Genomic DNA, 14395 nt, shown 5'->3' with positions numbered 1-14395 from the left:
GTCTTCGTCCTTATCCTTTGCGGCCTTGGCAGCTGCCTCGTCCCGCGCCTTCTTCCATTCCTGGAACTCATCCTCAAATTCCTTCCGCTCCTCTTCGGTAAAGCCGAAGTCTTCGTCCTCGTCGTACACCACCTCCTTCCGCATCCATTCTGATGGTGGCGGCACAGGCGCCCGCAACCAGCAGCCCTTCCACGCTAGTCCGAAGTCGCTTGGCGCTCCCCAACCCTGCTGCGTCCACATCTCGCGCTGCTCGGCGGGCACCGAGTCGGGGGACACAGGCGCCCAGAAATTCACGAACCACCAGCGCAGCAGCATCATGCTCGGGCTCCAAGAACTGTGGAGAAGAGAGGGCAGCTGCTCGAGCTGCACAGCCTCATCCGAGCCTGGGTAGACCTCTAAGCTAAAGAGCCTCGAGGGGTGCTCGTAGAAGCGCGGCAGGGGCGGCGCTACCATCTTCTTGTGGTAGGCGCGGCGCGCGAGCGCGGTGCCAAGAGTGCACGGATTGTGCAGCGCGAGGTCGTCCTTAGTCATGGGCGGGCCGCGCTGGAGGAAGAATGGCACGGCTGCTGTGCGGAGAGTGTTGGTCAGCACGGTTGTGATGTCGCAACGGGCGTTGGGCTGGAAATGCGGGACCATGTCGTCAATGTAGTTCGATGCGGTGAGTATGCGCACCACATTTGTGTAGCAGGAGGGCTCTTCCCAGTACGCGCAGAGATCGGTGTAGCTGTCATAGCCAAGCATATAAGCATGGTGCGCCACGTCTGGATCCTTGAAGCCGTTGATGCGCCATCGGTCCGGATGGTAGGTCCTAGAGAAGGACTTCCATGCATCCTTGATATCAGAGAGCGGGGGAATGAACGTCTCAGTCAGTGGAGGAGGGAGTCCCAGGACGGTGATGGGTGACCCGGCATGGAGATAGCTGGGGTATGGAGAGAGAGCTGGATGGCTCGGGATCTTTGGTGGATGCTGGGAGAGCGAAGAGAGCTGGGAGGGCTGCGAATGGACGAAGTGGTTGGCGAGAGTGTGATTTGCGGCTAGCACCAGCACAGACCCCATTGCAATGGCTGCAATGGTTCGTTGGTGGCGACGCACAAAGGAAATGCAGGCATTCCAACCCTCGCGGATCGACATTGTGAGATTCGGGACTCGGGATGGGAGTCGAGACTTCAGATATCGGGAAGCTTTGTTGACTTTGCGAGCAAACCACGATGCCCTAGATGGTACGACGTGCCTTCGGACTCGGAAAGGGATCCCTGGAATTGACTGCGATCGAGTTGGTCGAGGTCGTCGGATGTTGTCGATCCAGAAGCGTTGCGTGTTCGAGAGTGTGCGCATGTTAACGACGATGTTTATAAGGTCCTCTGGAGGTTGAGCGGAGGGACCATTGTTACTGCCCGAAGCCAAGCCTACAACAGCATTGTCAGCGGAGGTGGTCGTTCTGTATTCACAGGGCCACGAACCGTTGGGAATGCGTCCCAGAATTGCAGTTGCGTGACCACGAGATCCATGTTGCTGAGCTCTCTGAAGGTGATGAAAGGCGGGCTGAGGAGCCGATCGAGCTGGAGCAGTAGTTGCTCGAGGGCGCGATGCCGTTGCTGCTTCGACGGTGGGTGCCATATCACTCAGATGGTGAAAGAATAGGATGCGAAAAGAATCGAGTATGATTGCCTGCGAAAGATCGCCAAGTAGATTCGACGCTTGTCCAGACAGATATATAGGGGAGGATCAAAGAACAGATGACTGCTTTGACCGAAGAGATCCAGAGTGCAGCAGTCCAGAGGGCAAAGCTGGGGATGGCCTAAAATAGGACAAAGAAGAGGCGAAAGGAATATCGTGAACAATCCCTGCTGACCGGACCGATGCACGCTGAACAAAGCAGGGGAACCGGCCCGGTCATGGCCAAACGGCATCGTACCAGGCAGATGCGGGCCCAGGCGGCTTCCCGTTCACCGCCCACCGCCCACTGCTCAACCCTCCCTGGTCGACCTGCCACCCAAACCGCGCATTCGTGCCGCTTCCCACCTTCACCGGTCTCTCTGTGTGCGAAACGGTGCGATGCGTGCACACCGCTTTCTTTGTTGAAGCGCCGAGACGCAAAGTCGCGATAATCCCGCGGGAGCATGCGATTCAAACGCGCCAAGACGAGGCGATGTGGATAGAGCCGTGCATCCCCGGTCCCGATAGATGATCTGGCAGCGCATCAAGCCGCCGATTTGGAACATGCCATGCAGGACCGGTCAAGGCAGCAAGCAAGCACCGCCAGGACTCTCTAGCGCCGCACTCCGCAAGGCGACGTCTTATATCTACGCACTTATTCGTCGCCTCGTTCGCGTTCCCTTGTCCCGTCATTGGTTCCTCGATCGGAAAAAGATGGATTGGAACTTGTATGCCTGGTGGGCCAGCCTGTCTGCCTGGTGGGCCAGCCTGTCTGCATCGGAACAAGGGTTCGTGATGACTTCGGTCGTCGTGATCTTGGCGATCTTCCTTGTGCGCCATTGGTGGGCGCCTCGTCAAAATGCAGGGTACGTTCTCGGCACGCCTTCGTCTTGGCATCTCTTCTAACCACTGCATATCCCTAGTGTTGGAATCCACAATCCCAATGCTCCACCCAGTCGCGTGCGGAAATTGCTCAAGGGCTGCTTCCACCTAATTCTCCTGGGGGCCTTCATCGTGGTGGTCGTCGTCCTGCTCCTTTGGGCGCTTGTATATTACTCGACCCCAGAACAGAAGGCCTCGGTGTGGTTCAAGGTCCGCCGAACAATGGCCAACACCGACGCGCCTACGCAGCAACCCGCCGTATACCCTCTCCCACGCGAAGTCCCCACCATCACCTGCCCCGATGAGCAGACGCCCGACTGTGTAGCCCCTCATGTGCTGCTAGAGATCAAGAGCGGCACGTCAGAGCACAGGGAGCACGTCGACGAATGGAATAGCAAGCTCTTTGACTACGGGCTTCTATTGGATGAGGACGGGTTGGGGGGACGGCAAAGACAAGAGCAGAAGATGGTGAAATGGGTCCAGCAGTACAATCAAGATGTCATGAAAGCGCGATCAGAGTTTGACAAGAAGACCTCGGCGCTGATGCAGACGGCACTGCAGGAGATGGAGTGGAGCGATTGGGCTCTTTGGGCGCCGCGGAACGTCGTCGACGAGCTCCTTGGTGAGTGCGCATACTGGAGAGGCACCAGGTTGATGGACAGTGCTGACAGTTCCCACAGCCGCCAACTGGACCAGCCGCTCGCACTTGGAGATTATCTGCGAACTTGGCCACAGCCTTATCGACCAGCACGAAGCGTACCAAAGCCACGAAGGCTTTCCCCAGTTGGATAATGCCCTCAAGCGTCTCATCAATGCCTCGTATGCGACCACAGCGACTGCGGACGACTTCTGGAAGCAGCAGAGGCCGGGTGGCCTCTCCTGTGTCTTGAACGGAAACTGGCCGACATGCACGAATGAAGACATGGCCGACTCAGAACGGAAGGCGCAGATGTCGAGCTTCGAACACGAGCAGAAGAGGCAGACGGGACGGGTGAGCCGGATGAAGGTTGGGCTGGAGCAGTACCAAGCGGAGGAGGACGTGGTGGGAAGGCGACTGGACTCAATGACCCAGAGGCTGTGCGACCAGGCAGCGCGGGAGGCTAGTGGGGCGCCACGAACAGCGTGGGTGGGCTACTCAACAGAGCAGACGGTCCGAGGAGGAGGAGGGAAGGCGGAGATGCAGATGAGCTCGAGGGCCATTGTGAGGTGGCTGGGGGCTGAGACGAGAGCTGCAATTGGCATCGGCAGCGAGGCGGTGTGGGCTGCGACGACGATCCGTGTGAGGCCGGTGCCGAAGGCGGACGAGCAGCCGAAGTGACGGAGAGACGAGCAGAAGAGTCGGATTGATAGATTTGATAGACCAAGACATGTCATTCCAGTGCAGACAGATGCAGCGCAAAGTGAAGACCTCGCGACCACGGCTCCCACTGGCTACTGTCTGCCGTTGTCATGTAGAAATGGGGCGATTTCGTCGCTGCTTGTGTCGGTGCCTGTGCGAGGCGGGGATGGTGATTGCATCGCGGTTTGTTGTTGCCGGTGGCTGTCGTGCGCGATTGCGGTGGGTGGGCTATCGTATATGGAGACATCGCAACGCCGCCGTGTGGCGGCGAATGCTCACACGGACGGAGAGCAATATCGTGCACTGCGCAGGATGGAGCCGGAGCCGGAGCTGGAGCTGGAGCTGGAGCAGGTGATCGACAACGGGGTGCGCGACTGCGCGGAGGCATGCTCGAAGCGGCTGGCGGAGCTGCGCGCCCAGCTCTCGGCTGCCGTGGCGACCGCCGAGGCGCGGCAGCGGAGCGGGGAACAGCGCGCCGAGCAGCTGAAAGCCGCCCACGCGCGCATCGCCCGCCGGCTCCTCGCCGTCGACAACCCCGTCCAGGTATGCTCTCCTCGTCTCCAAGCCCGCCCGCGCGTCCGCCGAAAAGGACGGATATCAGCAAGATCACGACGCCCTACGTGATGCGCAAGCAAGAGAAAGCGAGGCTGAAGGAAGAGAATGCGAAGAAGAAGCCGCTACAAGAGAAGCCCGCGAAGCCAGTCCTGCGCGAGAACGCGGCGGGGAAGAACACTGCCTTGCCGCAGCTGCCGAAGAAGAAGGAGAAGAAAGAGAAGAAGCAGCTCGAAGATGCCGCCGGTCGCCCGGTGATCGTGGTGGCGACGCGGGCTTCGCGCTTCCTGCCCGCGCGCGGGGTGATGCGTATGTGCATGGATGCTCAACATTGAGTCTGCCGTTTTTTGGAGGAAGCGATGGCGTTGGTTCATTCGCATTGGAGATTGTGATGCTGATTCAAGTAAGGAAATGTAGAGCTCGTAAAGGAGGAGAAGAAGACGCCCCGCCGCACGGTTGTGTCGCTGCTGGGTTCGCCGCGGCGGGCTTCGGATTGGGAGGATGGAGAAGAGGGCGAGGGCGAGGGCGAGGGTGGGAAGGACTGGGTGGATGAGTAGTGGGGTTTGAGGGGGGTGCAGATGGTAGGGGGATATGGGGGTAGGCTGTAGTTGTAGTGCTTGAAATGAGACCCATGATCGATCGTTGTAAAGCATCTGCGCTGATTCTTATTGGTGGAAGATCAGAAGTTTCGAGAGCGGCTTCCTGTACTCCGTTGACTTTCTCTTTTGGCGGCACGATCGCTCTGAGGCTGCAAATCGTGGGCGAGATAATAAGATGATAAAAGCAGGTCGTGAAACTGGGGTTAGGTTTGATGGGATGATGGGTTGACGTCGGAAGCAACCATCCCGACCGCCGAAACGGAGATGATCTTGGTACAGTGCGAAATTCTTCAAATGCACATCGAACGCGTCTACGGGTGCTTCTTTTCGATTGACTTATGCGCTACATAATATTCCCGATTCTTTGAATCTCAATGGTGCGGTTGAGAGTTGTAGGTATTCCTTCATAGCACCATCCTGGGCTCGCTTAGCGAAGTCTAACCTGTGTTAGGCTCCGCAATCAGAGTCTACCCGTGTTGGGGCTGGTACGTCCTACTGGTCTTTTACAAGGGACTCGCTACACTGCGCTAGAATGCCAAGCAGGGGGGTGACTGTACTGACATCAAGCAGATTGCGCTAGGGTTCTGCGATGCCAGCCCCAGAGAATTGTTCAGACTCCGCATCCAGCAGTTCCTCGATGGAACGCCGAATCGAGACTCTGTATGTAACGAAAGGAATAAAAATCAAATAGAGAGACCACTGAAAGCGTTTGCGAGAACAAGATTATCAGAAACGCGGTTTGGTGTGATGCTAAGAGCATAAGTCGAGATGGAGGCGTTATCGAGGATGATATCATGTGAAAATCAGCTGGGACGATTTCCATGAGCCGGGCATAAATACCACAACCCACACTTTGCGGCTGGCGCAGGACCCTGCAGATTTCCGTTCTAATACGAGATGGGTATTATCATCGTTCAACCTCGAAAGACACAGCTAGCAGTCTGTGGTCGCCGTTAAACCGATCCGTCGCACCACTCATGGACGATTTCCATGTGGGGCTTGGCACCGCCACGCATAGAGGAAATCCATGATCTGAGTCTGCACCCAACACTACACTTTGCGCCAGTGGACGACTACGGAGACTCTATTCTGTTGGAACATGAGACGGGAATTATCGTCGTTCGACACCTGGAGGCGCGGCCTCTGGTGGTCTTCGCCAAACCGACAATCCATGCACGCCCCTCATGGATGAAATCCATGACCTTGAGTGTTCACGGCCACCACACTTTCCACTTGCACGCGACCTCCGAGGGCTCCATTCTGACACGAAATAATGAAGAAGTTGGGAAGGATGCGCAGTTAGTTTATTCTCGCCCATCAGCGCAGGCTCGGCCGATCCGCGCCAAACCCATCCATGCGTGCAGCGCCGCCCATGGACGAATTCCATGACCTTGAGTCTATACCCACCACCACGCTTTCCGCAGGCGCAGGATTCCTAGGACTTCGAATCCTACGTGAGGTAGGCAGTCTGGAAGGATGCGCAGTCATTTTATTCTCATCCTTCTATCTCGAACGGCGCCTCTTCTGACTATCCGATCTCTGATCTCCATCTGCACGCGTCACCCATGGAGGAATTCCATGACCTGCGTCTACACACAATAAAACAATTTTCGCCGAGCAATACCGGCGAGACGTTCATCCTCATGCTCGATATAACGCCTGCAATGATGCGCTATCTTTCCTTTCTCATGGTGCAGCCTCCAATGACGCAGCTCGTCTGATCTGCGCCAAGCCCAAATGCGCGCGCTAGCTATGGACGAACTCCATGACTTCAACCTCACAGCATGCTCCTCACGAAGGCTCCTCCTCCGCCCAGATCCCTGTTCCTTCGTATTCGAAGCTTCCAGATGCACCTTCGCCCTCCGTCATGATTCTCCGGCGCCGCCGTAGCTCGCTGCACCCCATCGCGCAGCGTTACACAACACCAGCGGTGAACGGAGCTGTGACACAGTAAACACGACACTCACGGTGCCCACGAGACACGCATCTCCCTCTTCTCCTCTCTTCTCTCCTCTCGTCGCGAGCATAACCCACCGCCATACCTTTGCCAGGGCGGATAAGACTCTCTCAGCAACACACCGCACGCCCGCCTCAATCATGGCATTGGACTCTGAAGCACCCGGCTCGGCCTCGTCTGCGCCGCCCTCACCAACGCCCGCAATCCTAGACCTCGACCCACAAGACGCCACGCGCCTCAACGCGTTCCGCGCCTGGCTCGCGCCCGATCCGCCGATCAACGGGTCCGTCTTCCTCCCCCATCCCCCCATTCATCCTTCTTCTCCCTGCAAGCTCAAGCCCCAAGCCTGCCTTGCCTTGCCTTTCCTTCCCGTCACCCGACGCCCAAGCAAACACATCGCTAACGAACATCCCCCATGCTAGCCTCGCGCGCGACGACATCATCCGCGAATACATCGCCCTGACCGAGACGCTGTGCGCGCGCAACCAAACCCTCACCACCTACGCGCACGACCGCTTCCTCGAGGCGCAGGACCTGCGCTCCGCGAAGCTCGACCTGCAGCGCCAGCTCGCGTGTCTCCGGCAGCGCTTCAACGCATTCAAGTGCGATGCGGAGAACCGCGAGGGCTTGCTGCGCGGCCTGGTGCCGAAGGAGAAGCTGGTGCTGCAGATGCCAGCATCTCGGCGCGACGAGGGCAAGGGCGAGGGCGAGGACGAGGAGAAGAACGGCCTGGTGACGATGGTGGAGGAGTTTGTCGGGCGGGTGGTGGAGGAGCGCACGGAGATAAGCGAGCTGAATACTCGGCTTTCGCAGGAGGGGGAGGCGCTGAGGACGGAGGCGAGGCGCGCGGCGGAGGAGAGGAAGGGGTTGGAGAGGAAGGTGAGGCGGTTGGAGACGGAGGTTAAGGAGGAGAGGGCGCGGGCGAGGCGGTGTGATGAGCTGGCTGTGCAGGTGGAGCAGGTTAGTATGCGCGGTGGTTGGATGCTTGCTCGCTGACGAAGATGGATGCGGTGCAGAACGAAAAGCAGCTCGAGACTCTACGCCAGCAGCAATATCCGCAACCTCCCCAGGCTCAGAAACCCGCCCAAGACCACGCCTCCCCCTTGGTACGTCCTTCCCCCTCCCCCTCCCACTCCTCAGCCTACTCTCTAACACCCCACAGGTTCCAGTCCAAATCCCACCCGCAGTCCAATCCTCACCCATCCGCCCCCCACCCCAACCCACCAACCCCCCTGCTGGACCACGCCTCTTCCCCCCACTCCTCCACACCGCCCTCACCGCGCTCCACCTCACCGCCACGCAATCCTACACCCTCCTCGCCGCGCTCAAAGCGCTGAACCAGCTCACACAGCCCCCGCTCAAAGCCTGGCGTGACATGCTGCAGGTCTACGCACGCGTGGAGCGCGTTCTCGCCGTCGCGGCGGAGAAGGACAAGCAGGCCGGATCCGAGACCGGCCGCGTGCGCAGGGTGGTTAGTATTCTGGATAAGAACGCGGTGCTTGGTGCTGCTGCGGGTTCTGGTTCTGCGTCGGAGGACATGCTGGCTGGTGGGGGGAGTGAGTTGGCGAGTGTGCCGGCGTGGCTGCCGTCGCTGCTTGATAAGCAGGCGGCGTTGGCTAGGGATAAGGCTGAGGTTGAGCGGGTTGCTAGCTTCAGGGAGTATGTGGGCGAGTTTGATAGGGAGGCTGTGGAGGGGTGGATGGGTGGGGGTGTGGGGAGGGATTTGGATAGGGCGGATGGGCAGGGGAAGGGGGGTGGGTGGTTTGGGAGATGAGGTTGCGTGTGTGGATGGATGGAGGATGGAGGATGGAGGATGGATTGGCTTGGTTGAGATGGCTGGCTAGCTAGATAGGCTACTGGGAGGAAGCACATGGCCCACTGCATGACGGTGGGTTACTCTGATCTAGCCACCCATCCTCGTATTGTCCTGATCCAGCAACCCCAATGACATAGTATCCAGAACCAGCGGTATGCCCATGTGTTGTGATACCCCATCCTCCTCGTATCCTCTACTCGACACGCTCGAACCCGGGGAACCGTTCTCCGTCGCTGCGAGCACCAAAGCCCGGCAGCAGCCCGAACACAGCCCACAGCCCACAGCAAATCGTGCATCTTGTCGTCGGCGCCAGACTCGCGTGCAAAGCGTGGGAGGTGGAGGGAGTGCAGGTGGGCGAAGGCGCGCGACGAGGGACTGCCGTGGGCGCTGCGGTCGGCGGCGGCGTCGATGCCGGGCGTGAAGCGCTCGTGGCCCTTTGTGCAGCCCCCCATGCGCGGGGGGGGGGGGGGGATGTGGTCCTGCGGAGGTATCAGTCAGCCGTCTTGCTCGTTGGCGTAGATTCGGGATATCTGCATACCATGACGTGCACCAACGACCCCAGCCCCAGCTGCCTGGCGATGAAGCAGTACCCGCCACCAATCCGCCGCCAGCCCTTCAGGCGCTCCTTGAACGTGTCCACCGTGACGGCGGGACCGAGTGCGTGGCGGCACCGCGGGAACAGCCTGGCGGCGTCGCGGAGCAGCATGTTGGGCAGCTTGCGGGATGCGTTGGCGACCCAGGTGCGCGGGCGCGGCTGTGGCTGCGACGCGATGTAGAAGAAGACGTGCATGGCGATGCTGACCAGCGTCGTCTCGGCGGCCGCGCTGTCCAGCTCGAGCATGTAGCGGATGGCGCGCGAGTAGCAGACATCGTGGGCGCTGCTGCTGCGGGCGGTGGAGCTATCGACGCTGGTGGAGTCGAGGAGCCGCCCGAAGAGATACGTGATCTTTCGTCTCCGCCGTCGCTTGTGTTGTTGGGGCGGGGCTACCTGAGTCTGAGCTGTCGGGCACGGACCACTCGCGCGACGCCAAGATGGGCGAGCCGCAGAACGACATCTGGCTTTCACCACCTCAGCAACGTTCTGGCCCGTCCGTGATATATTTCGTCCTAACCTCCGATCCTACAAGCCCCGATCCCGCCGCCGCAACGCCAAGCTGCGCCGGAAGCAGCTATGGTCATCCACCAGCGACCCGCCACCCCGATGGACGGCTTTGCTGCCGCCATGCCGCTCTACAACATGATAACCGCTGAGACCGACGCCCGCCTCCGCGAGGGGCTCGCCGCCGCTGTTGGACATACCGTTGCTGCCGTGTCGCGCAGGACCACTGCCGCCATGGAGGAGAGCGAGGCCCGCATCGTTGCCAATGTTCTGGCCGCCCTGGAACACCGTGGACTGCAGCGCGAGGATCCAACCGCCCACGTAGTCCAGACGCTGGGTAATACGCTGGCGGACCGCCTGGATGAGCTTCACCGCACCTTCACCGACTCTGTTCAACGCTCCCAGCAAGAGCTAGCCGTCCAGCAAGCCCACCACCGAAGGCTTCTTGCACACACCCAGCAGGTGCTTCGCGCCGAGGACCATCACGACGGACAGTTGCACAACGAACGGATCGCCGAGCTTCAAGCGGAGATTGATCGGCTTACACGGGAGGTCGTTGCGCATGAGATGGCCCCGCCCGGAGGGATTCAAGGTCGCCCTGCTCGGCAAGTCGACACACCAAGAGCCGAGGAGCATCGTCGACGTGAAGACGAGCGCATTTGGGAGGAACACCATGGGCAGGGAGAGGAGCGCCATCGGGAGGAACGTCGTCGACAGGAGGGATTGCGCCGCAAGGGAAAACAGCGTCAGGAGGAGGACGAGCACCTCCAGGAAGAGCACCGTCAGCAGGAGGAGCTCCTCCAGGAGCAACGTCGGCGGGAAGAGGAGCACGTTCAGGAAGGATACCATCAGCGGGAAGAGGTGCGCCCCCAGGAGGAGCAGGAGATCCAGAGCGAACGATCTGGCCAGGACAATGCTTTGGCTGAGGTCGTGGCTGACCTGCAGTCAGAGGTCACAACAGCCAACAACCAAGTGAGGGCCCTGCAGCCTCGTCTCGACGATGAGTCGTCCTCCGACAGCCAGCTGGAACGCGCCCTCGAAGACGCCAAACGCGACCGCGACGAGGCTCTATCCCGCCTCCAACAGGCACAGACCCTCGTTGCGCACGTTCGTACTTCCTCCGCGACTGGCGAAGCCCAGCAGCAGCGCATGTTCGATGACTGCGTTGTCGATCTCCAGGCCCAGCCGGATTCCAGTCAAGAGGTTATCGAGGATCTGAGGCGCGAGAAGGACAACACGAGCTCAGCTGCGGATATGGCGGACCTTTGGAGGCGGCTCCGGAAGGCCGAGCAGGACAAGATGCAGAAGGAGAAGGAGCTGCGGCAGATGAAGGCTTTGGTGGCGCAGTTGCAGGGCCACCTTGCGAGGCAGCATGCCCAAGAGGCACAGCTCCTTCAGCATCGCCGAGCGCAACCCCGTGAACCGTCACCTGCACCATCTGACAGCTCTTCCTCCAGCCGTGAGAGCGTCGCCGCCCGCTATCGCGTTGTGACGGGCCTTGTTACCGCCGGCGCCTCAGCCGCTGCCCATTAGTCCTCAGCCCTCACGCTCTACAGGCAGAACCGTGTCCTGGAGGATGTGGCCGACGATCAGCGGCGTACCGTTGCGTTGCGCAACAGGGGCATTCAGCAGGCCATGGATGTGATGCCGCGGGCCCTCCCAGGGCCAGAGACGGAGTCAGCGGAAGGAGGGGAGGCAGGTGGGGGTGCGCTGGGTCGAGCGTTGGTTGTGGGCGTGATAGGCGGCTTAGATCGGGTGAGCCGGGGCGAGGACTTTGAGATGCCGGGTGCATTTCCAGAGAGGGAGGATTGATCTTCCTTTGAGGGATGGGGTGTATCCGCCTTTCTAGTTTCGTTTCGCAGCGTCGTGGCATTAGGGAGTATTCTTTGCACTTGTAATGGTAGGATACAGTTGATACCCCCCTGAGCTTGCTCGTTCACTGCCTGGAATCTAATCGGATCAGTAGGAAGTCAAAGCCGGTACAGCTGTACCAACTCGGGTTGTTATGCCTACCTACATTCGGCTAGTCCACAGCAGTGAAAGAGGAACGTGAATGTGCCGCAGTCGCAGTCGCAGTCCGCCTGCCCGCGTAGCCCGCCCGCGTAACCTGCCCGCGTAGCCTGCCTGCTACTTTGTTCACTTACTTTGTTCACTCCGCCATATTCTTCCTTGCTTGACACGACTAAGCTGCGCAACCCTACGCAACCCCCTTTCGTCTCGTTGGACAACGCGCCTCTGGGACTGCACACCACGACACGACGCCGCACAACCCAACATCAACGGGAGATACACGCCACGCCACGCCACGACACACCATGCACCACCACGCTGCGATGAACGACGATACCAACCCCTCTCTACCAGCACCACGACGACAACAACAATCATCCGACCCTCCCACCCGCATCCCCATCCCCATGACCCCGGACCCCAACGATCCCAATGACGACACTCCCAACTGTCCCAACCGCCCTCGTTCTACCCCCATGAATGTGAACCCGGACCCTAACGACAATCCCAACGATCCCAATCCCAATCCCAATCCCCCATCACCACCGCCGCCGCCGCTGCCATCGTCGTGGCCCCTCCCCCTCGTCGCCGAGGACTCTGGCCCTTTCGGTGCGGGGAATGGGTACTATCTGTCGAGCGGGGAGGACGACTTGCACGATGGGTATGAGGATGGTGGTGGTGGGGAGGTTGGGCATGATGGGCATGATGGGGGTGGAGGTGGGATGTCACGCGAGGGGGAGGATGATGGAGAGGAAGAGCGGCGTTGGGGGGATGAGTATGAGGGCTGGATCGAGGGCCAGCGGGAGCGGGCGGGCTTTGAGGAGAGTGTTGCGCGGGGGGTGGGTGGTGGGGGTAGTGGAGAAGGTGGAGGGAGGGGAGCTGCGTGGTGGTTCTGCGTGCTGGTGGGGTTGGCGATTGTGCTGGGGCTGATGGTCGCCGCTGCTGTGTGGTGGTATGGAGGTTGGGATCTAGGTGGTGATGGTGATGGTGATGGTGATGGGGAGGGGGAAGAAGGGGAAGAAGAGGAAGAGGGCGAGGCAGACGAACACCAACACCACGAAGCCCACGAAGCTCCTGCCCGACCCCATGAACAAGACCGGCCCCCCAACGTCGTCGACCCCGCAGAACCCGCAAACGAACCGCTCCATCTGGCACTCGCACATCTCCCACTAAACGAAGCACTCAACGCCCCAGTCAACAACGCCCCAGCCAACAACAACGAAGTCCACGAAGCAGAGCAGCCTGCACCCGCCGCTGCACTCCCACCCCCACCCACGCCAACGCCAACGCCAGCGAAAAAGCGGCGACGCGGCCCTGTTTCGGACCGCGAGCTAAGGGCGTTGGGGATTCCGATTCCAGAGGAGGAGGAGGAGGAGGAGGAGGAGGTGGAGGAGGAGGAGGGATAGAATGGGAAGGAAGGGGAGGGGAGGGGAGGGGAGGGGAGGGACGGGTGGAGGGTGGTATAGCGTAGCGTAGCGTCTTTTTTGTTTTGCGGTGTGCTTGCATCTTTTTTTGGGTTTGATGTTTTCCTTTAAGGGCGAACGAACATGATATATAGAACTCATGGGTGGATGGATGCCTTCCATAGACTATCTCGCGCCGCGCGAAGGTGGATAATTGATATTGTTTACGCGCTAGAAGATGCTAGCTAGATGCAGTTAGCTCTTGTTTTCGCTGGAATATTTCTTATACTTAAGCTGCTTGTGCGTATGTACGTACGTACGTAGCTCGCCTAGCCTACCGCGTTGTCTGGTGGAAAAGACGGTAAGGCGGGCGAGGCAGCCGGAGTTATTAGTGTGAGGGCTGGCTCCCGGTCTCCACTGCTGTGCGTCGAGCCCTAGAACACCTAGCTGGGTAAGTCGACTGCAAGCAGTACGGTCTCCACGAGCTGTAAGGATAAGGGCGACGAGCAGGGTAGGTTGGGTCAAATTCAGCTATCCAAAGGTGAGGAGCGGAAGGAGGGCTCCGAGAGGCTCTATATACAAAGGGGCCGAGCGCCAAGGCGCTAGGCGAGGTCATGTAACTCTGGTAATACTAAGCTGAACCGTTATAATTAGCGTTAGTCGAAGTAGCCTTCTATTATCTTTATTAGCAAAAGCTACTATAACGTACTTTACAAGTAAATAGCCTATATAAGCAAATAGCCTACGAATTTCTTAGCAAGAAAATTAATAAAAATTAATAAGTTTTTCTTAAATAACTAAGCGAAATCTTAATAGTTTTCTATAACGTACTTTATAAGCAAGCTAGCTATATAAGTAAGCTAGCTACTATCTCTTAGAAAGAAAAATTAATAAGAATAACGTACTTTATTATCGAACTAACTATATTATTAAGCTAACTACTTTCTCTTAGCAACGAAAATTAACGAAAATTAATAAAAATTAACTTGTTTTTCTTAAATAACTAAGCGAAACCTTAATATTTTTCTATAAAAATTTATATATATATTCTTTAACGTACTTTATAAGCGAACTAACTATAC

The 14395-nt window shown here is 58.7% G+C and overlaps 8 protein-coding genes across 8 annotated transcripts in view; 6 read left to right on the top strand and 2 right to left on the bottom strand.

Annotated features, from left to right (window-relative positions):
• Nucleotides 1-1617, bottom strand: part of BU26DRAFT_499984 (uncharacterized protein) — a gene marked incomplete at both ends in the record, with an annotated part of 1866 nt that extends 249 nt beyond the window's left edge. Inside the window, 2 exons of the mRNA XM_033826452.1 lie at nt 130-1406; nt 1461-1617. Coding sequence (XP_033689183.1) covers nt 130-1406; nt 1461-1617 — 1434 coding nt within the window. The remainder of the gene's footprint in view (nt 1-129; nt 1407-1460) is intronic.
• A 284-nt stretch (nt 1618-1901) lies between these two features.
• Nucleotides 1902-3985, top strand: BU26DRAFT_134667 (uncharacterized protein). Its single transcript, XM_033819714.1, has 3 exons — nt 1902-2522; nt 2580-3160; nt 3219-3985. The coding sequence occupies exons 1-3, from the start codon at nt 2185-2187 to the stop codon at nt 3854-3856; spliced, it is 1557 nt and encodes a 518-aa protein (XP_033689182.1). The 5' UTR covers nt 1902-2184; the 3' UTR covers nt 3857-3985.
• A 406-nt stretch (nt 3986-4391) lies between these two features.
• BU26DRAFT_514175 (uncharacterized protein) lies at nt 4392-4941 on the top strand. The gene has a single exon (XM_033827777.1). The coding sequence runs from the start codon at nt 4423-4425 to the stop codon at nt 4762-4764; it is 342 nt and encodes a 113-aa protein (XP_033689181.1). The 5' UTR covers nt 4392-4422; the 3' UTR covers nt 4765-4941.
• A 1996-nt stretch (nt 4942-6937) lies between these two features.
• On the top strand, nt 6938-8204 carry BU26DRAFT_134631 (uncharacterized protein). The gene is made up of 3 exons (XM_033819713.1): nt 6938-7268; nt 7408-8091; nt 8148-8204. Exons 1-2 carry the CDS (start codon nt 7126-7128, stop codon nt 7979-7981), a joined length of 717 nt encoding a protein of 238 aa, XP_033689180.1. The 5' UTR covers nt 6938-7125; the 3' UTR covers nt 7982-8091; nt 8148-8204.
• On the top strand, nt 7714-8819 carry BU26DRAFT_134621 (uncharacterized protein). The gene is made up of 2 exons (XM_033819712.1): nt 7714-8091; nt 8148-8819. Exons 1-2 carry the CDS (start codon nt 7987-7989, stop codon nt 8757-8759), a joined length of 717 nt encoding a protein of 238 aa, XP_033689179.1. The 5' UTR covers nt 7714-7986; the 3' UTR covers nt 8760-8819.
• BU26DRAFT_599982 (uncharacterized protein) lies at nt 8725-9642 on the bottom strand (the record flags this gene model as incomplete). The annotated part of the gene is made up of 2 exons (XM_033835136.1): nt 8725-9280; nt 9340-9642. The coding sequence occupies 2 exons, from the start codon at nt 9640-9642 to the stop codon at nt 8879-8881; spliced, it is 705 nt and encodes a 234-aa protein (XP_033689178.1). The 3' UTR covers nt 8725-8878.
• A 330-nt stretch (nt 9643-9972) lies between these two features.
• Nucleotides 9973-11433, top strand: BU26DRAFT_558892 (uncharacterized protein; the record flags this gene model as incomplete). Its single annotated transcript, XM_033832617.1, has 1 exon — nt 9973-11433. One exon carries the CDS (start codon nt 9973-9975, stop codon nt 11431-11433), a length of 1461 nt encoding a protein of 486 aa, XP_033689177.1.
• Nucleotides 11434-12215: 782 nt separating this feature from the next.
• BU26DRAFT_558891 (uncharacterized protein) lies at nt 12216-13316 on the top strand (the record flags this gene model as incomplete). The annotated part of the gene is made up of 1 exon (XM_033832616.1): nt 12216-13316. The coding sequence occupies one exon, from the start codon at nt 12216-12218 to the stop codon at nt 13314-13316; it is 1101 nt and encodes a 366-aa protein (XP_033689176.1).
• Between the last annotated feature and the right edge of the window lie 1079 nt (nt 13317-14395).

This window comes from Trematosphaeria pertusa (genome assembly GCF_010094035.1).
Source record: "Trematosphaeria pertusa strain CBS 122368 unplaced genomic scaffold BU26scaffold_2, whole genome shotgun sequence".
In the NCBI taxonomy this organism is placed as follows: Eukaryota; Fungi; Ascomycota; class Dothideomycetes; order Pleosporales; family Trematosphaeriaceae; genus Trematosphaeria; species Trematosphaeria pertusa.
The sequence above is the reverse complement of the archived record's forward strand: the minus strand, read 5'-3'. Positions and strand labels throughout refer to the sequence as shown.

Excerpts from the sequence above, each read along its gene's own strand:
- BU26DRAFT_134667 (XM_033819714.1), top strand. The coding sequence starts at position 2,185 with ATGATCTGGCAGCGCATCAAGCCGCCGATTTGGAACATGCCATGCAGG. Across the intron at positions 2,523-2,579 it reads GCGCCTCGTCAAAATGCAGG|TGTTGGAATCCACAATCCCA; the intron begins GTACGTTCTCGG and ends GCATATCCCTAG. Across the intron at positions 3,161-3,218 it reads CGTCGTCGACGAGCTCCTTG|CCGCCAACTGGACCAGCCGC; the intron begins GTGAGTGCGCAT and ends CAGTTCCCACAG.
- BU26DRAFT_514175 (XM_033827777.1), top strand. The coding sequence starts at position 4,423 with ATGCTCTCCTCGTCTCCAAGCCCGCCCGCGCGTCCGCCGAAAAGGACG.
- BU26DRAFT_134631 (XM_033819713.1), top strand. The coding sequence starts at position 7,126 with ATGGCATTGGACTCTGAAGCACCCGGCTCGGCCTCGTCTGCGCCGCCC. Across the intron at positions 7,269-7,407 it reads CCCGATCCGCCGATCAACGG|CCTCGCGCGCGACGACATCA; the intron begins GTCCGTCTTCCT and ends CCCCCATGCTAG.
- BU26DRAFT_134621 (XM_033819712.1), top strand. The coding sequence starts at position 7,987 with ATGGATGCGGTGCAGAACGAAAAGCAGCTCGAGACTCTACGCCAGCAG. Across the intron at positions 8,092-8,147 it reads AAGACCACGCCTCCCCCTTG|GTTCCAGTCCAAATCCCACC; the intron begins GTACGTCCTTCC and ends AACACCCCACAG.